We start from the raw sequence: 26,742 nt of genomic DNA on the forward strand, positions 1-26,742 counted from the left end.
AACACTTTTTTACAGTGAGAGTGACAGAGCACTGGCACAGGTTTCCTGGGGAGGTTGAGACATCCCCCTCCTTGGAAGTATTACGAGGTTGGAAAAATTTCAGAAGTATTTTTTTCTTTCTTTTTTTTTTTTTTTTTTTAAATGAAGACTTTCCTTTTTTGTAAGCACTGGTAGTCCCTTGGTAAACTTGATAGAAAAGAAAGGAACTCAATGGAATTGCTCTTGTGAGTTTCATTTTGGCCCCAAAATCTTTTACAATTCTTCCTTCTAACACAAAATCTGGCAATAGTGGATTTGAAATATTTATTAAAATTTCTGAAGGTTGGTGGGTACAGTGAATTTCATCATTGTAATTCATTTAAAACTCAGAACTCACATTGTCTTTGCAGGAACATAACACTGACAGGTGAATGGCATTATTTTTCCTGATGCTAAAGTACAGAAATTTTTAAGATCTTACTCATGTTGACATTAGCTTCTAGTGCATGAGATGCACAGTGACATAAAAGCAAGAACATCTGCCTCAGAACTGGGAGTGAGTTGTTGGCTGAGTTTAGCAGCAAGAGAGTCTGGAGAGGATTGGTTCTTTGCTGAGTATCATAGAATCATAAAATACCAGGTTGGAAATGACCTCAAGGGACATCTGGTCCAACCTTCCTTGGCAAAAGCACAGTCTAGACAAGATGGCCAAGCACCCTGTCCAGCTGAATCTTAAAAGTGTCCAATGCTGGGGAAAATACTACCACAGTGCTCCCACTAGTTCAGTGGGATTTTAAATGGAAGAGTTGTGTACTACACCTCTGTAACAGTACTGAAGGTTAAACCAGATATCTTGATTCTCCTACACTCTGCTAAAAATACATCTGATGACTGATTTCATTTTGGTTCAAAAAAAGGCAAACAAAACACCATGACCTAGAACTCTGTGTAAAACTTGAATGCAAGACGCCAGGTTTGAGGAATTACAGTTTTTAATCCAAAGAAGCTGGCAAACAAAAGGTTTCTCAAAATAATGTACAACTGAAATAAATCTATAGAGCAAAGACTTGCTTTTAGTGAAACTACATGAGCTTTAATGATGGTAATAAAACCTAGTCAGTTCAAAAGATTAAAGTTATATCATGAAATCACTCATTTTCTTATGTCATTGCATGCAAAATGGGCAGATTTACAAAGTTAAGATGGAATTAACCATATTAACTAGAATTTTGCATTTGTCACCCTGCACATCATAAAATCATCCGAGTTTTGAAATTGAGTGCATATTTTTACATATTATCATGATTATGGCAGTTCTAGACCTGCTCTAGCTAGTCAGGTGTGAGTAAGCAGTGTGGGTGGCATTTTGGGGCATATTCCTGCAAAAAGTATTTCCCCTCTCCCTATTAGATCCATTTTTTAGTTTGATGATTTGTAGAGCTGTAGCTTTTAACTTCTGCTATGTACTACAGGAAGCTCTTAACTTTCCTCTTAAAGAATTCATGTCTGTGCGTATAACAAGGCTGCCTGCATGTGAACACACAGAATTCACAGAGCTCTGGTTATCTGTGAGTATGAGTTAGCAGAAGGGTAAAATAGCAGAAGGGAACTCTAATCAGGAGAACTAGAAAGTAAATGTTCTACATGTACATGCAAAGGATTTCAGTGGTGTTGGGGGGATTTAAACTAGAAGGCCTTGACTCTGCAACTAGCAAATGAGTTATAATACAAAAATAAAAATAATTGAACATAATATCTACATTTTGTTTCACCATTCTTTAAATGTGTGCATCAAGTATGAGTGGAGGAGAACGAGCTGATGAAATTTAAATTTTGAAATGGTTGTAACAAGAATTCTTCTACAAAAGCCAAACAATTACAGGGTTGGAAGTGAAGTGCTCTCCCAGGGCCAAACCTGGCTCTTTGGCTGAGAATGACCAAGGTGAAGTGAACAATTTGGAGTATGGAGAAAGGTATCTTGGGGTTCTGCGTCAGATCCAGTGCTGTTAGGAGAGGTGGTGGCAAAGCGTCCTGCTTCGGTTTCCCAAACTGTACTACGTACACACCGGTAGCTTAAAGAGCATAGCTAGCTAATAACCTTAAGTTTTTGCTGAAATGTTTACCTTAAGAAAGTGATTTTACCTTTCTTCACACAAACCTTTTTAACTGTGTGTCAGCCAAAAATAGATGAAACCTGAACTGTTTAGAAAAATCTTCCCTTTGAATGTTGAACCTTCCAGCAGCGCAGCCATGCATATTCACACTTACATGGCTGTTAGCTCTGCCTCATATCCTGAGGCAGGAGTTGGGGAAACAGAGGAAAATACATATAATTTCCAAGTAGATTGATAAGCCTTCATGTTAAGGCTGGCAAGTGGATTTTTGTGGTAGCAAATAAAAATCTGTGTGTTTCAGAAATGGTTTTGTTTTAGACACTTACTGCTTATTACGTGATACTACCTTTCAATTGTTTTTTCCACATTTTTATAGAATTAACTCAGTTTTTATTACATTCCTGGCTGTTGCCTCACTTTTTTCTCAACTGTTGATTTTATGGCATAATAAATAATACAAACTATGCATGTTTCTTGGATTTATGCAGTATGTTCAAAAATAACTGTTGCCTCTATTTAAATATAGATACTACATTCACTTATTGATGTTCCTATCAATAAAGACCTCATATTGTAAAACATATGACACACTAATTCAAGAATGTGTTTTCTTTCTGACGGCCTGTTCAGTAGCCTGTTGCTTCATCGAGTGCCTCTGGGGAGCTGAGTTTGGGTCTCAACATTTTAAAAAGCACATTCTGAAGACAAACAAAAAGCAGTATAAAAAAGTGAAATTGGCTTTTTCTGGGAGCGTGCACACTATTTTGTTTTAAGATGATTTTGCAAATACTAGCAGTGCTGCTCAAGAGTTTTCTTTGGATCTCTATGAGACTATCCATTTTATCCTTCAATATTGGTCTAGAGGGTGGAATAAGCTTGAGATTTAGATTGAAATCTTAAATATGTATGCAAATGTTCACACCTTTCAATACTATTGCAGTATTCTTTCATTAACTGAGAAGTATTCTTTGTTATCTATATGTTGTAAATATTAAATTGGTCTTGTTTCATCATGGACACAAAAAAAGGGATTACAAAACTTTGCGTAGAATATTTTAAAAATGCATGAGACAAAATAACAGTACACACTATCTAATGACTTAATAGATACTGGTTTCTTTGTTACCAGCAGTTTCAACTGAAAGCCAAGTAATTATGGACAGTAATATTTACCTGGTAGGTCTGAGCCCCTGCAGTCCCCGAACTGAATCTTTGCCCTGTTTCAGTGACATAGATTGTAGTTTGATGTGGCTATTCATATTTTTACATTTTGATGAGGTTTAGTGTCTTCCACAGAGTCTGATATTGTCTGAACACCATAGTACAAAAATGCTTCTTACACCAGCATTAAACTGTGGAAGGATCTGCATTTGTACACATCAGCAGCTTTATTCTGTAAATCAATAAATGCATAAGTTAACTAGCAGTGATTACTGCTTGTGCTATACCACTCTTCCTCAGTTTTTTTCATCCTCTTCTGAACAGAGTATTTATTTTGTAATGAGCCTAGGTAGGGTACCATTGCATTCTTCTGTGGATCTGTGCTCAATGCTTTGGTTTTGCCATTATGCTGCAGATCGAAATTTAGCAGCAGACTGATGTTCCACTACTGGCTGTCAGTGGAAGAAGGTCTTTGTTACCTCTCCCCAACACTACCACACTCGTTGCTTCAGTAAAACTCTGGGAACTACTATGTGAATTTCAGAATTATTTTCCAGGCATCTTGTTACATTAATGGTGTCACTCATTCTAAAGAGTTTTTAGTTGCTTGCTCCTCTATAGCTGGGCAATGGTGGCATTCCAGTGTCTTTCACTGAGATACTAGACCATAGCAATTTAAATAACTTTTCAAAAATGGTATTTAAGTGCATTTAAAGTTTTACTTTGACTTTATGATGTAAAGTCCTGCTCATTGTGCTCCCTTCCTTTCAGTGTGTGGGCAGAGAGAGACATTTCTCTTCTAAGTCTTTGGACTTTTATCTCTGAAAATCTAATGTTTGTAATTGTCTTAACAAGTGTCAGATCCACAAAGCATGTCCTGTTGGAAAGAAAGAGAATAATAAATATGCTTATAAATGATTTGCTAGGACATCAGCCTCATTTCTTACAAACAAGAAAGTGTGTGTATTAGAGCAGACACCAGTATAAAATTCTTTTGCAGGCAGATTCAAACTCTTGTAGTTATGACATAAATGCATGTTTCAAAAGATGGAAAGGAACAGATGAGAGCTAAGAACAAACCTTGAAGAATGAATCTGCAACCTTCATCCTTTCCATTGATTTGCTTTTTCATTCATACATATTGAGCACTTTTCCCACTTCGAAGTAATGCAACTGTCCCTAACTTATGCCAATAAATATTTTACACTGGATGGTTACTGCATAGATGCAGCATGTGAAATTAAGTTTCTTAAAGAAACATTAATCCAATTACTTTTTCCTCATGCAGGTCTTATATTATGAAGACTTTACAATATCTATGATAGTATATTAGACAGGATATTTAAATAAGAATAAGAATATGAAATGAAAAATACTTACAAAATAACCAGAAAACATTAACATTGGCATTTGCTTTTGTTTTAATTGTACAACCTAAAGGTGGTTTTAACACATGATTATGCATTTCATTTTCTAGTTTGATTAAAAACAATTTCATGTGCTTATTCATAGTTTAAGTGGTTCCAATTGGCTCTTGAAGTCTTTCACTTCAGTGAAGCAAATGGGATGTGGTAGACTTGAGTTCCAATCTTCATTGCTCATTTCACTTTGACCGATGAGTTTTCTGAAAGCCTGGGTTAACAAGGCTCATAGATATTAGTTTACAGAGTAAGGCTATATCATTTTTAAAATTATCCTTTTCGAATTGATAGCTTGTTGATATTACACAATGTTAGCATTATTGAAACAGTCTCTAGAATGGTAAGGCTTAATTTATTAGCCTTCATTCAAAATACTTGAGAAATTAATTAGCGTATGCTGTTCAGAAAGGATTTTAGATATCATTCAGCTCTACTAAAACTGAAACAGATTCCAGCTTCCAAGTTTTTCTTTCTTCTTTTCTTTTTAGTGATCCCAGCAGCCAAGGGGGGATGCAGAGGAGATAGGATCTTGCCAAATTTCTTTTGGCTATTTTAAATGTAATTTTGTTCAAAACATGTTTGGAATTGCATTACAAATTAAAATATAAAAAAAAATGCATAGTATCTGCACTAATACAATTTAAGCGTTAAAATTACTTTCTTACTGCATAGCAATCACTCCTAGCAGTTGGTGAAAAAAGTAACCTGAAGAGTTTCTTTCCTCTCTGTTCTTTCTATTCACAGTTAAACTGGTTGAGACCTTTTGCTAACTCAGCTGACATACCAGCATTTTCAAAGACATTGTGGGAATGTCATCCACTTGCAGAACAATGTGAATAGCTTCAGAGTCTGACCTGTTGTGTGCTCAGGGGAATGTGTCACTCTTGAAGCATCACTACCTTAGGGAGGTAGCTTGGTAGTAGTTATAATGGCCAATGATGCTACAAAATTTACAATGGCAAATGAAGAATATTATACATGATAGAAACAGGAGGGATATTTAGATAGGCATAATATACTGTAGTTACTGAAGTATAAATGACTGTGAAAGAAAGGGCCAGATTTTTCTCAAGCTGTGTGTGTTATATACCATACGTTGTATTTAAAGGAGACAGAATCGTGGTAAACAATCGTAGGCAGCTTGCTGCAAAAAGTGAGGATATATGGGAGACAGGGAGCCAGTGAAATGACCAGGTAGTCTTTCTGACTTACAGAGTAGGAGATGTGGCAGGAAGGAAGGAAGCTGCCCCACACATTGGAGTTACTTGCTGCTGTTTTGGTCACTTAGGAATACTGGCAGTTGGCAGAAGTTAAACCAGCCTTTACCCCTGCAGGCTAACACTGCTTTAGTCATCTTTGCTCTTATCCAGAATTCCTTTGGTTTTCAAAGCAATTAATAATCAAGGCCCAGAAGTAAAAATGCATTTTTTTAGAAAATGATCCTATCTGAAAAGTGATGCATTCACAGACACAGTGTTTCTGGTCTCTGCATGGATCGTGAGCTCACTCCCGTCTCAGAGGAACAGGACCATAATTTCCTGGCTTGCCAAGTCCATTCCCCAACTATTCCCAGCAACTGTATCATATAATTCTGTTCTGAAACTGAACAAGTTTTATCTAAACCAAGGTTAAAAAACTCACCCTTACAACTGAGCTTAAAAGGCTGAAAACTATCTAACTTTAGCTTGTATATATTTAGGGCAGTTTGCAAAACCCGAGTTTGTTGGTATTTAGTATAACCCACTCTGTGACCCTCCTTAGCAAAGCAAATCTGGCGAGATCTTACCCTGGAGTCACAATAGTAGTTTCCCTCTTTCTGGTTTCATTTGGTCTCCCAGGGAGAAGTAATAGTCTCCCATGTGACAGTGGGAGGAGGAGATGTTCACCTTAAGGACATGCATTGAAAATAAATCTGAAACGCATTTCCTTGCACATAACCCAGCTCTTTACACTGAAATTAACCTTTGGATTTTAGAGTGTTTGCAGAAAGTCTGTGAGCAAGTCTTGGGCTACTAAGATCATCAAATGGCTTATACTGTTCTTGAGATTCGTTTCAGTAGAAGGTGCAGGAAATATAGATTTAATTCTTTTATTCAAACTCAGTAGATGGTTTGGGACAATTAATTTCCAATTGTTTCCCAGTAGAGCAGATTTACTTGTATATTAATGAGGCACAGGTGTTAGGCCCCTGGTGCCTGCATGCCTGGGAGGCATATTTAGGTTGTTTATCTAGTCAGCCATAGGTACTGCAAGGTACTCAAGCTTGCCTTTAACAGTTTATACAGTGAGGCTTTTTAATTTTTTGATGTTTTTTTAAATTTGCTAGCACCTGTTAAAATTTTAAAACTGATCATGTAGAAAGAAGTAGGAGTGATTTCAATAGTAAATAGCACTAAATGTTAAAGAAAGTCATCTTCTATTATGCTTAACTGCCCAGCTTGACATTAAGAAGAAAAGAAGGTTCATTTAAACAAATACATCATGTGAGGTGCTAATACAGTCAACAGTATACTTCTCTGTTGCATATTTTTGGAATAGGTACTTCTTTGTCTACAGCTGAAACATGAATGTGCTTATATTAATATTCATTTTTCTTGTTTATTCACTGAACTGCAGTACCAACATTTTAGAGGAAATGGAATAGCCTCCATAGACATTATGAATTTCAGTAGCTGGCATAATTATAGCGATCTACATATTCATTAAATCCAAAGAAGAAATGTGTCCAAAAAGACAGCCATGCGTTTAGAAATGGTACACAACTAAATATATACATTAAAAAAAAGTTCCTTTCCTCTGCTTATCCAAAATTGTGTAGTGTCATATAGTCCTTAAATCAGCAAAGGCTTTTTTTTTGGTTTAAATGTACATTCCTTTTGCTTTTGCACGCAGTAAAGAATGGGAAGAACTATTTGTAAACAACAATTACTTGGCAACTATACGGCTGAAGGGGATTAATGGGCAGCTGAGAAGCAGCAGGTTCCGTAGTGTTTGCTGGAAGGTAAGAAGAGAAAATATTTATTTACAGTTTGTGGTTGCAATATATCAACACATTACCTGATGCGCTGGAAGATTATTGATGCAAAGAATCATGAATTTTCCAAGAGACTTCATCCCAATGTTTTCCTACTCATTTTTATAATTCATAGGACATTTGCTAATCATATTTAGTTGCCTTAAAGCTGAATTGCGGGTGATAGCAAAAGATTCCTAGGAAAGAATATCTTTGTGCTGGGTGGTGTGTTTAGAATTGAGTGCCATACAGCCATCTCTCAGTCTCTGTGCAGTGAAGTCATGCACTGGAAATAAAAAGGAAGTTTTGTCTCACAATTTATTTTTTGTGGAACTTGGGACTCCTTTAAAATCAGTCTGATGTTTCTGCTAGTAGCTTTTCCCAGTGAAATGAGAAAATGAAGACCAATCCCTCTTGTAATGACTGGATAGAGAGGGAAGCCAGGTCTTCCAGTCTTAAAACACAGCAGGTCCTCAGAGGTCTCTTACTGTAGTTTTGAAGTTGCAGGGGAGGGAAGAGAGAACGAAAGGAAAATAATACTGAGATGCTATATAAAGCCTAAGAGAATTTTGTTGCACTGACATCAGGTCTTCTGTTCTACACTATGATAGTAGGGAACATTTTCCCTGGCAGAGCTGTTGTATATTAGCACTGATGTTTTAAATTAGCTCACTTGGAATTTCTCAAGCTTCACATTGGCACAAAGACCTGTAAAAAGTAAATGAAAATATTCTTTGTATATGAATGAAAGAAATTTGGAAATTGAAATTTGAAAAGTGTGTAGCATTGAACAAATTTATAGTTAATGACAGTACTTTCTTCAGAAGGGCAGATGAATATATACCACAAGCATTGTTTTACCAGTCTGCTGCTCCTTGAAGCCTCTAAATTAGGAGGCCATAACTCAAAACCCTGAACTAACAAAAGCATCAAGTCTCTTACTGTCCACTAATCAAGGAGTGGTTTTATTTTAGAAATAAGGCTGGTTTTATTTGCATGTCCGGATATTGATTAGGGCTCAGTTTTAGACTGCCTGTTTTAAGAACATTATCTATGTTTTTGTTAAGTTCTGAAATGTTAAAGTGTTTTTAATAATTTGGGAATGGTTTTTGTTTGTCAGTATTCACTATTTCTTAACTCTTTGTAAAGTGTACATAAAAACATTTAAAAAGCAAAAAAATACTCTGTTTTTTCCTTATTTTATATGCAGTTAAATACCATTTTCCAACAGGTGTTCTTTCTAACCCTTTTTAAACAGAAATGTGAGAGAACTGAGATGTAGGCATTCTCAAGGACTTCTTGAAAAATTGACTCTTTTAACTATCTTGCAGAATTCTAGAACATGTTGCTTTTCTATAGATTAAGATTTTCCCTTTCCACATTTCTTAGGTAGAGTATATCTCTGCTTAGTTTCTGCTGTGCATTCATGTTTGATTTTAAGCATGTTGCATTAGCTCATCAGTGTTATGTAAATAGCTTCAAGTTTTGTATATTTATTTTCATCTATTTGCATTTTGTTTCTGCCTTAGAAGTCTCAATCAACTTTGCTGAAGTTGTGACAGTTTATAAAGCATGAGTTTGTGGCTTCAGATGTTTTTAATGCTTTATTTTGTACTGTAGGACTGCTATTCTTTCTAGCTTCTTATTTATTGATGGGAAAGTAGTAAAGCCAGGAGTATTTTATAGGTCTTCGCTTTCTTCTTATGTGTAGAGTACTTGCTCCTCCTTTCTGAGATTATTTGTGCTGTCTGGTAGATTTATATGAAAAGTTATGTTAAATTTATTTTGTTTTGTTGACAGTTATTTCTGGAGGTTCTACCCCAAGACAGAAGTCAATGGATTAAAACCACTTCAGACTTAAGAACTTCTTACAATAAGATCAAAGAAATTGTAAGTTGGTACAAAATAGGTTCTCTACTCTCATGCTTTGACACAGATAACAATACTTGCAGTATAACAGAAGAGTATTTGATTTTTTTCTGTTTTTACCCAGCATATTACAAACCCTAGGAAAGCAGGACAGCAAGATCTGATAATCAACAACCCGCTCTCTCAGGACGAGGGGGTAAGTTGGTTCTATCAACACATGTGCTACTAAAATTATCTTCATCATCATACTGACACAAATGACTTCTTGCTGAAGAAGACAAAATTGCGGGTGCTAAAATCTCCCTCCTAAATTTCCAAACTGACTTGTGTTAACAATTGGTTCACAGGCTCTGCTGAACAACCAGAAATGCTCATTTCTAAGTTAATATTCTGATTTTTCAGGTCTTATCAGGTTGTGATGAACAAAAATTCAGTGCTGGACTGTAAGTCCAGTTTCACAGCGTATCCTTTCTTTAACTGATATGCTTTTTTAGCACTGTGTGTTTTCATTTTATACTTAAAATGGTTCTAGTTGAAGGAGTGAGTGTTTAAACAGTCAATATGAAGGGAACACTGTTAACAGCAAATACTGAAGAACCCTCCTCTGGAAGACTGTTCAGCCTTGGAAGATTTTCTCCAGCAAAAACAGAATTGTTGTATGTCTGAGTTGCATACGTGCTGAGTTAATGTGTAAAGTACCAGGCTGCAAGATAGGCATTTCTTCTAAGGTTTTTAATTCTTTATAGTTAAAAGAAACAAAAGTTTCTTTTCTAATCAGAAAGCAGCCAGCTGCAAAATGAAAGATCCAGATTTTAAAGAAATACTGAAAATGTGGTAAAATTATTTAGCCTGTCATTAAGTGCAGAGCATCCATCTCTCATTGAAATTAATAGGACCTCCTGGTAGCTTTATATTTTCGAGGTCCTGACACTTTGAGGAGGGCTTACATGTAGATTTGGGAGCTTAATTTGAGGCAACTTTTTTATACACTTTTCCTACTGCATTTTGTTATACCTGAAAAGCTCTTACTATTTTATAGCACATATCTTTAAGCTTTTCTGTTAATTATATTACCATTTTTGAATATCCTTTTTTATCAAATTTTCAAAATAATACCATTAATTTGTTTCGCTGCATTTAAGAGATTTACACCAAGAAAGCCTGTCACAGATTTCTTTGGTGTTACTACTTGTACTTCCATTTTGTTCACAAATGGAAGCCCATATTTTGTGCACATTTAGTGTGGTACTCTGCTTCATATTTAATGTAGAAGGAGAGAGGGAATTGCTTGTTGAAACGTGTATTGATCACAGACACATTGGTGGCTCTGCAGCCAGTATGACTATGCATGCCATCAAACCATTCTCGCATGCAGCTGGACAGAATGTGTCAAATGTAAAAAGATTTAAAGTGTTTCTGCTGTAGTTTGGGATTATACGCAGTGGCACAAGCTTCTTTCTGCCTATGATGTGTTTAGGAGATACAAGACAAAGGTTAACATGTCAGAGTATGGGACAGGGCATTAATCTATAAAACAGAGCCACAGGCCAAATGAGGCATAGGAACAAAGTGCCTTTGAGCCTCTGCAGTGGCTTAATGTTTTACCCTTTCAGAGTCCTGACTTTTGCTTCCTTTTCACAATGCAGATTATGTTTCCTTCGTCCTTTGTTCTGATGGACTGGGGTAGGAGCAGGCACAGGAGAGTTTCAAAATGTGATCTAGCTGCATGAAAAGAGATGCAAGTTAAAAAGATACTAGTTTTACATAACACATTGTCAAGGATATAAATACTTTTAAAGTTTGAGGGTTTTTTCATTGTTTGTAACAGAAATATAGAAGATAATTATAATTCTTTTTTTGTTATTTTACCTACCTCTGCTAGATAACATTAATTTACCTTCTCTTTTCTTTCTGTGAAGCATAGGCCACCATGGCAATGAATTGTTTACTGGGGAGCCAGAAATTCTGGAAGTATTGTAGCCACTGTCTTTGTACAGTATTTCATTCACTGGTGCTGCTGCTATCTGAAAACTAACCTGCATGAAAAGGCTACTATAGATTTTGTTCCTTCTGTATTTTGATCAATATGGCCAAGCTACCATCCCTTTACCATAAAGAATAGGCTTTACAATACATTTCCTGGAGCATGCAAACAACAACATTTACTGACTTCTTTCAGGTTAGCTTTTGCGAAATATTGGTAAACAAGGCATGGAAACCAAAGAAAGAGAATGGAAATGGTCATAAGCACAGATATAGAAGTTAAACCTACTTCATACTCTTTTATTTATTTTTTTCATGTTGACCATGAGCTTTAAATACCCTGGTTTTCCCTATCAGAACTTTTTTAAATGGCCAGTCTTCATCTGTATATGTACCATTAGAATGATGTCATTTTCATAATAGGTATTTGATCATCATACATTCCTTATTCAATTTTGCCTCCACTAAGACAAACTAACTTACTTCCAAAGAATTTCTTAGTATGGAAATTGTAGCACCTTCCAGTTAGATTCTGTATATTCATAGGAGAAACGTAGTACAGTATGGTGATATAGACCTTTTTCTGTGAGTGAAGTACTGAATTTTTTTCAGTTGAGCTGCTGGTTCTGGTAATTTTGAATTTACTCTGACTTTCTGAATATTCTTCATAGACCCCTTACAAGTAACTCACAGACCTGTAGCCATCCAGTGAGCAAATGGAGTGAGCCTAGAACAAGGATCCAGGAACTTGAATGTTTTCATCTCTGATCTAAATATATTTCTCAGATACATTGGGCTGCTCACCAACATTCTTTTTCACCCATAAATATTGATATACCTCTCTACCAGGAATGTTGAGGATTAATTAGTTAATAGTTGTACAGTACTTTGCTGATGTAGTATATAAGCTTTAAGTATTAGTAGAAGTCTCTGTTTCATATCATTGTTTTTCCTTATTTCAGAGTCTTTGGAATAAATTTTTCCAGGATAAAGAGCTTCGAGCAATGATTGAACAAGATGTGACAAGGACGTATGTAGATCTTTAAAGAAATTTATATATATAAATCTAGATTCTGTGTTTTTATGTGGTATGCATTATATTGTGTTTTCTTGACTTTGGTTAGTATAAATGTCAGGATTGTTGAACATGAATGTGTAGAAACATACATTAAATGTATAAAAATACAGCTTTCTTAGAGTGAAAAACAAGAAAATCGAGTTAAACATTAAACCCTGGAGATTTATTGGTATCATTGAAGAAAAGCTGTTCTAAATTAAGATATTAGGAAACGTATTACCATATGAAATTTAAAATAGAGTTTTCCATATGAAGTAAAGAGAAGGTAAGAGAAACTGAAAGGTCTTTTAACTAAATTACGATCATAATGAAAGCTTGAACAGATGACTTTCTTTAACTCTTAACACTTATTCAATCAATAATAAAAAAAGCAGTTTGTAATTAGTAAGGAAAATATCACTCATCTAGAGAAGTTAAGCATTTGTATTTTTATTTATCACTTTCCTAGTGTTATTTGTCACATATGCCTTTTAAAATTTGTCCTAATATTACTGCGATTATGTTTTCATCTTCTTGGCCCTTAGGTCATTGCTGTTTAGGAATGTTGTTTGAGTTAAAACACTCAGTTCCTGAAAACATTTATTTTCAGAGTGGAAGCATTGACTGATGTGTAAATCTAATTAAATTCAATTACTGGTTTGCTACCATGTGAAATTTTACTGTATTGCAAATATTTTTCGTTATAACTTGAAAAAAGTGGTGATAGTCATAGATTTTACAAATCCCAAGCTCACACATTTTCATTTACAGAAACAAAGTCATGCAGAAGAAATCATTGCTGTCTGTTTTTGGAATATTTTATATGTCCGTCCCTAGACCCATTCTTGAATGCATTTTGCCATGAGATGTATAATTAAAATCTGAGTATGCTTTCATGTGGATTCTCACAACAGATGGTATTTTTTGTTTGTTAAAGGAAACAGTTCAGGATGTTCTAAGATTAAAATATATACGTATCTAAACTATAATTGGAGAATGAAAAGTTGTGTGGAGGTTATGTTGCATGTAAGACTGTTAGTTAAAAAAAACCCAACATATATATATACACAAAGTCCAGGCTTTCACTCTGGCAAATGGCAGAGTGAGTAATATTCACTAATATCAGTAACAGGGACTAAAGAAATTTCCATTTATGTATTTATACAAAATAATGTCCACTGGAAACAATAGCAGCATACATTGTCATCAATATCAAAATAAGTCAAACAATGAAGGAGCAAAATTTATCAAAGCAACATGGATTTATTTGATAAACTAAATGCATTTTTTGTTTGCTAATCATAAATATAGTGTGCATTTTATGTATACACATGCATACACATCATTCTTACACGAAGCAGTAAGTTCTACATTCCATGGCTTTGGAATGTAAGTACCCTCTCTTTAATATTGTCCATTATTTAAATAATTGTCCATTATTTAAATAAATATCTGGAGTTACAATTTAAAAATTTGTCATTACTCTACAATGCTTTTTATTAAAGGTTAAAATAATTTAGCATTATATTCAGTTACCATAATCATTACCTTCTCGCTTCTGCTTCTTATTTAATGAATATTTTTATATTCTTTGTCATCCAGTTCAGTACTCCATCATCCAACAGCATCAAGTAAATAATGCTGTAGAGTTCTAACTGCTCAGAGTAGCAAATGAAAGTCCCATCTATCAAAGCAGTAAAAAATTTACTCAGTAATGTTTTTATTAGAATTATCTGAAGTGTAGTAATAATAGATGGGAAAAGTGGGTAGAAATATGCTTTTAAAATTGGTATTGGTTTAAATTGTTTTAAATTTCAGAATCCCGTTACCTAAAGGGAACTGCGATAAAGTTTGTTTATGTGTGTACGTGTTCATACGTGTTTTGTGAATCCTTATCTCACCTAATAATTAGATTTGTAAAATATAGATGCTCACAGCTGGGCTGATCATCCTTCAGAGTCTACATACCTGAAGAATTCTAGGACACAAATCATCTCTTCTAAAGTAAATGTCTAGTATAGGTCTGATGAATCACACTGTAGAGAAGTATGGTTTTCTTCAGTCATTATAAAAGGCTTCTAGCTCAGCTGTACCTAACTAAACTGTAGTCACCTAAAGTCAGATGAGAGTAATCCAAACCATAATGTCTAAATACAATTTTTTGCCTGTTGAATATTAAGAATTTTCAATATTTACAAGGGAAGTAGGGAAGGATTTTGTTATGTTAGTCCTAACTCATTAGGGATCAACATTTCTAATTAATCACCTGACTTATTTTTTATGGTAGTTGAGACATTCAGAATGGATTTTCCTTCAGCTGTCTAGAAGTATGTACTTCTGAGCTGGAACCAAACATCATCTCTTTCTAGCCCAAGTGAGAAGCTTCTAAAAATGAGTGTGGGAAGGGGAGGGTAAGGGAGGTTTGCTATAATGCAAGTAAAGCCTTACTTTAAATGTAGATAGCAGTACCAAACAAGTTATGACTATAATACTGCCTTCTATTATTCTACTAAGAAAGGAAGGCGTGTATGAACTAACACCATAGTAACTCGTAATAGACGTAAGAATGCAATGATTAATTACTGTCATTCAAAAGATGTAGCAAGGAAAAATGCTGATTTATTTTGTGATGATTAAGAAGGTAAGCAATAAAGAAGAATTTTTTTAAATATTTTGCAGACATGGTAGTCAGCAGATTGGCAGATGCAAGAGCATCTAGCTGCCAGTCAAATCAAAATACCAGTCTACTTGCTGGCATCACCTTGTACACCTAGGATAGTAAATGGCTAGATTTGATTACCCTCTTTCTTTCTCCAGTATTTTAAGAAAACAAAATGCTTAGGGTGCGTTCCCAGTAGACTAATCAAGTGGATTTATTTTCTTTTGTAGTAGCATTTTTATATATTGGTCTACCTAGTTTCTGCCTTAGGAGTAACAATCACAGTTTAGGGAAATGGAAGCTGTGTGAAGATGAGTAGGGTGGGTGCTGCCATTTCAAACTCTCCCTCTCTCAGATAACAAAAAAACCCCCCAAACAACCCATAAAAAAGATAGTGGAGAAGCCGTTAGGCAGCTACATTTCCTAAGCATATAGAAGAGATTGGAAGAAACAATAATCCATTGAGTATGAACATAGGAGACAAAATCTAGTTTCTATGTAAGAGGAAGAACTGCTGGAAGGAAGAGCTACCTTTATTCACCAATTTATTTCTTCTCAAGAAAAAAGTGAGCTACAGGAGGGCGGTTATTATTATTCTTTACCAAACTTTTGCAGTTGCAAGAGCATCTTCCATTTCTTCTGGTTTAGTAGCTTTTCCCATTCCAGCTGAGTAACAGGGTTGGGGAATAGCAGGGGATGGTATCTATTCATGAAAGAAAAGATGATCACTCCATGGCGGTGGTTGAAAGCCTCATTTCTGTCTGGCATCAAACTTGTTTTATAAAGTTTTTGTGCATCCTGTTATTTGGTTGCCAGCCTAAGTTTCTTCTGGGTCAAAGTTTGGCTGCCTCTGGTATAGGGGCCCTTAAATGGGCTCAGGTAATGCTTTAAAAAATGATAACTAACTCACGCTGGTCTTCAGTATCAGAAAGCAGGGACTTGACTGCACCATTGTTTAATTGTAGCAGTTGTGGTAAAACAGTCTAGCAAAATTCCATGTCCTTACGCAGTCGTTCTCAGAAATGTAAATAAATGTAATACTCAGTCTTCATGAAAAGTATTCTTACCTTGCCCTATTTGAGGACACTTCTAAATTGAGGATATTTTTAAAACAGTGCTTTAATCATAAAATGATATTCTCCATAAAATTCCATCCTGAACTGATAGTTCCCTTGTGATCTCTTGTATTTACATTTACTATAATTAATACTTCAGCCAGCTTATTCCTGAGTTCATTATTATTCTTTCTGTCACAATCTCTGGTATTACTAGATCCTCACAGATATCTCTGTGTATTTTTGAGTTTTCTTTATTAGTCTTCTCTTCCTAAACTTCATAGGGCAGGCCTGAATAACAGTCCTTCAGAAATAATCTCTTCAAACCCCTAAATTATGTCGATTGCCATCTGTTGTAATGCACTTCTGGTCTCAGCTGTGTCCTTCCTTTACAGTAATATGATTAGTACAAGTGCATACAAGTTTCCAAATGTTGGTCTACCATTCTTCCTACCAGGTGCCAGGAAAACATTACACTCCTCATCCCCATGCCTTTCTCAGGACTTCAGCTGTGTTTAAGCCACGGTGTCTTCTCTGCCTTGGTTCTTCATTCACATCCTTCATCCAAGGATTTCAAAGCACCTTTCTAGCCTTAATTAGTTATGTTTCTGTGCTTACCTGTCATTACCTCTGTGAGATGACCAATTAATTATCAATTAATTATCAATAATTAATTATAATAATTATTATTATAATTACCAATTAATTATCAATACTAATAGTTTTATCTGAAGTAATTTATTATAATTCTCTATATTGTTTCTCTATGACAGGCTTTACAACAGCCTTGATATAACTGGTCTGTAGTTTAGCATTGTAGCTCAGACTTGGGAAGCAGAAAAAACAAAATTCACTAGAAGAAAACTTATCTGCAATCCATGTGATTCCATTTTAAAACTGAGAGTACTATAGCCTTTATTTCAGCAATCTAGCCTGAGGCCTACCATTGTTGTCTTTTTAAGTATTCTGTTTTTCTTTGTCCGATTTTTTCCTTTCTTTTTAGTATCCTACCTTTTCAGATTTTTTTTGTTTTATTTGTTACTAATCCATATAGCTGTATTGGTTTGGGGTGGCTGCTTTATGAAACATTTTTTGCTATCTAGTTACTTCTTCAGTAAGCATAAAAACATTTTGTTTGCACACTTGTTCATTAAAGTACATCCTGCGTAACCAACAGTCCTACCTCCAGCAGTCAAGGAGCACGATACACAGGTGAAAGTTGCTTCTGGAGAATAGTTGCAGGTTGCAAATATTTATGTTTTCCTGGATTATATGCAGATAACGGGATTTTCCCAGAAGCTTTTTTCCCTTATTCTCGCACTAGGTCTGCTTGATTCTATTTCACTTAAAGCATATATGCCCTGCCAGAGTATCAAATGATTTCATAATTGTAAAGTTTATTTGAGACAGCTTCTAAAGACAGTGAAATGGCTAATTATGTTGCATCACAAAAGATGCCAGTAAGTATATTGGAGCTTAGAATACTGGTTTGCTGTCAATTATGAGATATTTTAATAATCTTATCATTAAATTATAATTATTTTTCAGATGTTCATGAAATATTGAACGCTTGTGTATATGCTTCTTCTGACATACTCTTCTTTCTTCCATTTTATTCCAGTTTAGAACTGGAAATTTTACAAACTTCCTTAATATATTGTAGCTCTTTTACTCTTCCTTAGCCCAACTTTTATCTTGAGAAAAAGAAAGAGCAGGGCTAAGCACTATTTGTGAAACTACAGGGTAGACTGATGATCCAGTTAGAGTTGACAACCTAACACAGATTAAAAAAATGGGAGTATGTCATATAAAGTATGGTTTTTATCTATGGAGATTTGATCTTTGGTGCTTATTTTTCCAGTACCTGAATCAAATTAATCAATAGATAACTGTTTGCCACAGTTTTAGTTTTAAGTGACTTGTTTTTTTGAGGGGAGAAGTATCTGCTTGAATTTTTTGATCACACTTCTTCTCTAAGCATTCCTAGCAAGTTTTAGATTCACTGGTGAAGGACTGACAATCAGTGGAGCACAGTCTTGGAGTTAAGTTACTCTTGGGATGCTGTGCCATGTAGGACCAGAATGGTCTTGTGGGCTGCTAGGTTTGGCAGTAAGAGTCTGTGTGCAGGAAGGAGAGGGTAGATCTTTGCTTCAGTCATTGCCTCTCATTCTGTCTCCTTTCATTCTGCTTCAACTCAACTTGTTTGCATGACATGGAGGAACAAAAGAACCTGATTCTTTAGGCAGGAACATACTCATACAATACATCATTTGGTTTTAATTAGATTCTCCAAGTCATTCATTTTCAGTTGATTGGCTGTTTGTAAGAAGTTGACAATTAAAACAATCTGCCATTGTATTTCATTCTTGCAGATCTCTACTTTTTATAATATTAAAAGGGATTACTTATTTAAATATAACTGGTGATATCATCGTATCTATTTAGCAGACTGATGTATATTAAAAAACGTGGTTCGGAATTTTGTTGCAAAACAAATGTAACAAGTCTTTAGAAGTATTCTTACTCTAGCAGCACCCACAATGGAAAAGTGGGAGCAGTGGGAAAGCAGATGAGGGAGGTGCTGTCTTACCTAAAACTGTTTCTAGAAGACCAGCGACTGAGGTTCTGTGTGCTATGTTGTTTACTTTTGCTGTATTTCTTTATTTTCAGCTTTCCTGAAATGCAGTATTTCCAACAAGAGAATGTGAGGAAAATTCTTACAGATGTTCTGTTCTGCTACGCCAGAGAAAATGAGCAGTTGCTTTATAAACAGGTAATGAAAATACTGTACAGGTGGCATTCATTGACTCAACATTTTCTATACGGTTTGACAATAATGTAGTTCTGTTGTATCTGAAGTTGTATCATAATGCTAAAGTAATCAAAGAGCTGCTTGTCAGCAGGATAGTAAGAAAAGTAAGCTCATTGAATAACAGATGCTTTTTCCTCATAACACAGTCCCTCAAATTGTTTTCTTTAAGGTTGCTAAGTTGTCTAACTTCAAATTTCTTTATAAACAACATCTTTTTCTTCAGTGTTGGTTAAGAAAGAGAAAAAAAGGGCTTTCTCTGCTTAGGTAAAGAAAGAAAATATGTAGCAGGATTAAAAATGGTACCAAATAAACAAAAAACATAACCAGTGACTTCTGAAATTTAGGCAAAGTTTACTGTTTTAAGTTTGACATAGTATTTTAAGTTCCTCCTCAAAGTGCTAAAGCCATGTGGTACGTTAGTGAATAGATCCTTTATCTAACCCTGTAGCATCCAAATACAATGCAGCTGACAAATACCTCTTGGCTGAAGGACAAGGGTGCTACAAATACCACTTTTAGAGTGTTACTTGAAGGAGAGCCTGCTCAAACCATTTTTTTATGAAATGGTAAAGAAAGTCTTAAACCTGCACTAAATATGCATCCTTATGGGATGCAGGGTAAATTAATTTAACATTTGTTCTGAAGGTTTTGAAGTGACTATAATCTTGATGCTAAATTAATATAGCAAGACCAATATGCAGAGTATTGTCATAACTATATTTGTTTCTTCAGGCTATTAACTGTAGGGTGAATAGAGACTGACAAACTGAGGGATACTCTGTGTGCATGGATGAAGGACAAACTGTAGAGCAGCAAACTTTAGGTAGACAAATTTTTTTATGAAAAAAATACAGAGCTTCAGTAAATGTGAAGATTTTTATAAGGCACTTTACGCTTTCAGGCATGGTCTGTGACCACCCTGTCCTCAAGACAGGAAATTAGTGATGTTTTGTGAAAAAAAAACACATATCAGTTGAAGGAAAGTTACTTCTTACAGATTATATCAAAAATCAAATATATAGTTATCATATTTATGAAATCTCTCTCAGCTGGTTATTTCTCGTGTTTGACTGACAGTGAGCAAGGAATAGTCTTGCATGAGAACAGGAAAAAATGAGATTTCTGAGCTATATTTTGAAGGGCACTGCTAAAGAAAACGTTTCAGCAGTATTCAGCGTCCCCTTCTAGTAAATATAGGCCAGAGTACTGATGATGGAAAAATGGAGAAACACATTCCAGCTAATTTAGTCTATCATTTATTGAACAAGAAGTATTATTTTACTCTTTGATATGACTTAAAAGGACTTAATTACCCTCTGCTCATATTTAAAATCTTGATTCCTTACCAAGAAATAATACCTTTCTACTTAAGGATGGAATATTTAGCCAGATCAAATTTAAAAAAAAAAAAGCCCTGAGTTTCATCACAAGCTGTTAAAGCTATTATTTTCTACTAGGTGACACCCCGTTTAACATAGACCATATTGTTAATAGTTATGGGATTTTATTGAATTAATGAGACTGTTATCATGTAGTAGAATGTCTTGCTGAGTTAATTGAAACTGCAGAGATTATATAAATGGTATTAATGAACTTTGACTGCCTGATGCCTCAGCTTTAATAAAGACTGCTTGGTGGGCTAAATGAACATAGGCAGATAAAAGAACAGGTTCAATTTTGCGAGCCTACAGGCTGTTGACAAAGAAAACTTCTTTACCTCTGTTTTCAACTGGTGTGCATCAGTAGCGCAGTAATTCCATGAAGGGGTTGCCACAGGATTAAGGGGAGAGGTGAAGTGCAGAAAATTAAATAAATTTGGATTGTGAAAAACTGTTGATTTAATCTCTCTGAAGTGTGTGCAGTATATCACCCAAGTCTCATGGTGCTGTGCCAAGTCCACAAAATAGCAAATGATTGTGGTTTTCCTCTCTGTTGTGGACATGTGTCACTTTTATTAGGAGCTTTTCTTTTTTCTTACCTCATTTGAAAAGGGTGTTTTGTTTGATTGGGTTTTTTTAATTAACGCTCCTGTTACCTTATTAGTAGCAATCTTGCTTTTTTGTCCCTGTGCCCCTTTCTTTTTAGATAACATTTCTTTTACGTCCATCAGTACCCTTCTCTGAATTAGCTAATAGGAAATAGTTTGTGGTGGCGACAGGATATGTTTTTTCCCTCTTTTAGCAAATACCTATGTTGCAGTCAATCTTCCTGTCCTACTATTTTTATTGGTTCTGTTTTTACCATTGTCTCAAGTCCCACTTCCCATAATAACTTCCACCACATCAAAGCCTATCATTTTCTTGAAAATAATGAAGGTTACCAGTAATTCATCAATAACAAAACACCTCCAAGCTGCTCTCTCCACAGTGACCTGAATACAAAGCCCAAATTAAGGAGTTTGTCTTCATATTCAGTATCCATCATGGGACTGGTCATAGAATCACAGAATGGTTTGGGTTGGAAGGGACCTTAAAGATCATCTTTAGGTTCCAACCCCCCTGCCCTGGGCAGGGACACCTTCCACTAGACCAGGTTGCTCAAAGCCCCGTCCAGCCTGGCCTTGAACACTGCCAGGGAGGGGGCAGCCACAGCTTCTCTGGGCAACCTGTTCCAGTGTCTCGCCATCCTCACAGGAAAGAATGTCTTCCTTCTACCTAATTTAAATCTACCCTCTTTCAGTTTAAAGCCATTACCCCTTGTCCTATCACTACATGCCCTTGTAAAAAGTCCCTCTCCAGCTTTCTTGGAGGCCCCCTTTAGGTACTGGAAGGCTGCTGGTCCTGTTGTTCTCTATGAGAATTCCTCTGTTTCATTTATATGACCGCATACAAGAGCTATATTTGCTATTAGAAGTATAACACTTGGCCAATAAATGAAAACTCATACCTCTGTCAACATCTGTACAGGACCTGATGTTTCTCTTTCAAAATATTTGAAAAAAGTTTGAGTTCCTTGACAATTTACATACTTATAAATGTAAATAAAGTGTATCTGAAGTTCACAACATTTTATTGAAACTATTACAGGGCATCAGCATATCGTCTTACAAGAAGCAATCAATAATGTTTGTTTAATATGCATATATGCATGAAAGTTGTCTTTGTAGAGGGTTTGTGGTTTTTTGACCAGCATGAAGTAACATTTTGTTTGATGAGGAAAAAGATACAACTGTCCCTAGTCAAATGGAGTAGAATGTTGTGAAGCTGTATTAACAGATTTTAAAGGCAGAATCCTCACTGGGTTTGTTGAATTTTTAAATAGCAGCTATAAATATAAAATCTAAAGAGAATAGTATATTGTACTTAAGAATATGTAAAAATTACTCTTAGCATTCTTCTGTAAGACTGGTGCCAAAATTCTGGTCCTAGTTACACTGAAAAGAAATAGTGACAATTAAGCTAAATCACTAGGCTAACTATTGTTCACTCGTGATTTGATTGCCCTTAGAGAAGTCAATATAATTTTGAAATGCATTGATTCACTTTTCATTGTAGAAATGCTATATTTCTGGTTTTCCTTCTAAACCATAGACTGTATTACAAAATCAATATTTTGTTGTAGCTGGAAAGTGTCATAAAATTATCTGAGCTCTGTCAACTTATTTATTAACACTAAAGAGTTTTAGTAAACTGCAGCATTGAAAAATATGTGTATGCATATTACACTGGTGGCTTTTCTTGCCAAGCTAAAAATCTCTAAACATTTGAAGTACTCTTGTAACTGAAAGATCAGAGGTATCTTTTTGAAATCCTGGTATTTCATCATCTGTTTGTTTTGTTTCTGTTGTATGTGGGCAGCCACATTATGATTCTACTTTATTATAAACTTGATATATTATTATGTTGGAAGAATGTATGATGTGCTTTTATCTTTTATAACTAATTCTTATTTTATGTCCTCTTTCTTTTTCTTCAGCTTATATGTTTACAGCTTAGGTGGTAGTTTTATTAGATAGTCAAGTTTTTTGGCATTTCCATTTCTCTTATTTCATGTTAGTGTATCAGGGCGGATAAAAGATTAGACATGGAGCTGTTAATTAACCAAGGGCTGTGTGTATGTATGAAAGTACAACCCAGGTTATCTACAGTTTATTTAAATATTTTTGCCACATATTTATTGTCTAACCTTGGACCTATCTCCCTGTCTCTCCTATTCCTCCTTTTGGTATGACCATAAGACTTTCAGAAATCTGAAGTTGTCAATTTGTAATCTAACACATATTGTTGTTTGGGAATTTTACATCAGCTCCTGAAATCAAGTGGCTACATCAGGCTTAATCTTTTTTTTTCCCTAACAGTTTCTATTTAGCCTTCATTTTTCAAAGTAATCCCTAAAGGTTCAGAAATAGGAAGAGAAAGAAAACTTCCAAACTTCAGTAGTTCTGCTGTCTTTAGCTTTGCCCAAACAACTGACTGCTATTGCTGCAACCCTACAGTTGAGGCTATAACAGTCATCTCAGTCCTGAAGAAATTAAAATTAAATTTCCTAGGATTGCAGTTGATAGCACACAGAGAAATTTCCAAACCTCTTTTTTTTTTTTCCTTCAACACTGCTAGGTATTGGAATTTCTTCTTACAAACAGATAAGATTCACTAACATGCATCCAAGCACATTCAAAATACATAATGGTCTAGAGAGGGCTTCCACATCTACCTCTCTGCTCAGTTTGGACTACTTAAGGAAAATCCCCATTATTTCCAATAAAAGTTAAAGGTTTTTAGTAGTTAATGTATCTGTTTGATACATATGAAGCTGATACACTAACTCACTGATATTGAATACTCCTCAAATGCTACATGGAATACCAGCAAAGCAGCAGGATAGCTGCACAGACGTGTAACTCTTTCATTGCTCATATCTGTCTATCACTGAAAAGCAAGTGCAGAGGCTTCCTAGCTTGGAACTGCAAGCATAAAAGTAAAACAGCTCCTGTCTGGGGACACATCATCTGAATCCTGACAGCAGCCTGAAATGCCAGTGAGCTTGATGGGCCAGCCCCAGCACTCTTTCCGACAACAGGATAGACAAGATGGTCTTCCTGGCACCCCTGTCTGGCCAGAGCACTCACCTGGAGTTGGGACTGAGGCTCAACTTGGTGAAGTAGTTGCACCTTTGAACTGGAGCACTGCTGGCAGCACACTCTTCCTCTTACAGCCAGGCAAGGATTCCACCAGAGCAAGACCCAGCAGGGCTAGGTAGGTGCCTGGCATCAAGCCCCAGCTGTAGCTGCTGGATTTGGGCTGAGGTCAGGAATTCTCTTCCCTTGGAGTGATCCCTGTGTCCAGAGGCAGCCAGACAGGTCTCAACCCTTCATCCCACATCCCTTCCATCACCAAAGCGCTCCTCTCTCTTCTTTTGTATGGCTGACCCCCACCCCAGCCTGTAGCTTGCGTAGTTCCTACCTGCCATCCTAGTCCACTACTGGGAGCCCAACTCCCCTGACATAACCAATTTCTCCAGTTATGACACCCCAAATCCTCCTTTTCCCTGATCTAATCTGAGGGAAGGGGCTGAATATCTGCTGAAGATGAGGTTTCATTCTGCAGGGAATAGTTTTACCTGCCAGCGCATTGCTGCTTGCCAACTGGACTGCTTCTTTCCTGAAGCGGTTGCTTCTGCTTCTGATAACAAATTGACAAGCCCCAGGTGAATCAAGGCAAATCAAGACTCCTGTTTTGTTCCTGGTGAGCTCTGGGTAAAAGCACCGATGGCTGGCCTGGGTGGCCCAGCCATGCTTCTAATGCTGGCCTAAGTCCTCAACTATTCACCAATTTTTTCTCTTCCGATCCTTCATGTTTCTGTATTTTTTCTGTGTCTTAATATAGATTGCACATATAAGTAATAGTTTATAATGGAACAGTGCCAGGTTTCCTATGCATTGTGTTCTAGTGAGTTCATTTTTAATATTGACATAATGACTTTAAAAATAAAAAAGGCAAAAGAACCAATTTATTTCTCATGTCCGTGGGAATGTAAGTTTAATTTTCTGATTTCCCAAATAGCTGCCCTTGTCTCCTCTAAAGGCTACTGCTCTACTGGTTTTGAAACATTATAAAATAAAAACAATTCTAAATTTTGTAATTTGTCCCTATTGCAGATCTTTGTACCATGGATCATGATTGTAATTATCATAAATAAAATTCATATTTATGAACATAGATCTTGGAGTAAACTGCCAGGTGCAGGGTTGACTACCATTGCCAATTTGTTGTCTGTTGTGTTAGAAAAAGGGAGAATAACTTGCTTCTGTATATTATAGAAGAATAAACACTTGGATTTAATCAGAATTTAAGATAAAAGCCATTGATTGTGAAGCCATTCTGTTAAGAATGTAAATGTTCATGCTTTTAGTTAGTCTCCATGTAATATTGCTGGCTGCCTGATGCTATGCATTGGGAACTATTATATGACTGGAAAATCTTACTATACTTTTGCTTCCTTTTATGTTTAGGGTATGCATGAACTTTTAGCTCCCATTGTCTTTATCCTGCATTGTGACCACCAAGCTTTTTCACATGCCAGTGAAGCTGCACAACCAAGGCAAGCATTTTGTTTTATTTGTGTAGTATTAAAAATCTGCTTTCTTAAAAAAATAAATAAGTTGACTGGATTAGAACTTACAAATATTTGTTCCTTAATTCTTTGTTTATAATTGATAAATTGATATCAGAAATTGTTGCATCTTCATGCTTTGATGGGGGTGTCCTTATTTCATCTTCCCTATAGCTTCTGAAAGGGGGATTAAAAGTGTAGGCATTGGCTCCTTCACAGATATTAGTTGGTGAAAAAAGGGGAGACAAGACACCTAGGGAAAACCTTAATCAAAAAGCTTACATACCTACCTACTGTTTCACTTCATTCTTATTGCCAGAAATGGTTTAGGTTTTGTTATTGCATAGAGGAGGCAGATTAGAGAACTGCAGTCATAGAACAGACATGTTACCAACTCTCTTTACTCATACCTTAAAAGAGAAAAAAATCAATGTAGACAAACTGTTGTGATTGATATTTTATTCATCACCTGCAATGTTGTAGCTGCAATATCTGACTACCCTTTGACTTGGTAGTAACATTAAGTTTATCTATTCATTCTCCATTTTACTCAAACTGTGTGTGTGTGTGTGCATGTAATCATACACATATATAAAATATTACATCACATATGATGGTCTGTTAATCAAATTCAGATGCTTTTTTTCTTGTGCTACATGTAAAGCATTTTTTTTAAAAAAAAAAAAAAAACAAGACTACTTGCCTTTTTTGTATCACTTGTCATTTCTTTTCATTTGTCTTTTTACACTCTTTTGGAGTCCAGCAGTGAATAAAACCAATTTAATTATGGTTACTATATAATATAACCTCTGTTAGCACCCCTCAACGTGAATGTTCAAAGGCAGTTAAGCATAAGGATGGAGATTATTTACAAGTGTGTGGTTTTATTCAGTGGCTGTCCTCAGATATCCTGAAATTACCTAGAAGATGCTCTCCAGTGCTAAGTAACTTAAAATAACCATGTGTTATGCACAGCATTCTGTTCCAACCCCAATGAAAGAGTAGAGCTAAGCAGCAAAGTAGATGGAAAAGAGGTGCTGTCACTGATTAATTGCTGTTAAAGTACA

The 26,742-nt window shown here is 35.6% G+C and overlaps 1 protein-coding gene across 7 annotated transcripts in view; it reads left to right on the forward strand.

The window, feature by feature from the left end:
* The window catches only part of TBC1D5 (TBC1 domain family member 5), a 329,005-nt gene that overhangs the window by 169,893 nt on the left and 132,370 nt on the right, over window positions 1-26,742 (forward strand). For all 7 annotated transcript variants that reach the window (XM_074861379.1, XM_074861390.1, XM_074861400.1 and 4 more), the window contains 6 exons: window positions 7,568-7,676; window positions 9,489-9,578; window positions 9,682-9,753; window positions 12,503-12,570; window positions 18,982-19,084; window positions 25,575-25,663. In XM_074861379.1, the coding sequence (XP_074717480.1) occupies window positions 7,568-7,676; window positions 9,489-9,578; window positions 9,682-9,753; window positions 12,503-12,570; window positions 18,982-19,084; window positions 25,575-25,663 (531 nt within the window). The remainder of the gene's footprint in view (window positions 1-7,567; window positions 7,677-9,488; window positions 9,579-9,681; window positions 9,754-12,502; window positions 12,571-18,981; window positions 19,085-25,574; window positions 25,664-26,742) is intronic.

This window comes from Strix uralensis, chromosome 1 (assembly GCF_047716275.1).
Source record: "Strix uralensis isolate ZFMK-TIS-50842 chromosome 1, bStrUra1, whole genome shotgun sequence".
NCBI lineage: Eukaryota > Metazoa > Chordata > Aves > Strigiformes > Strigidae > Strix > Strix uralensis.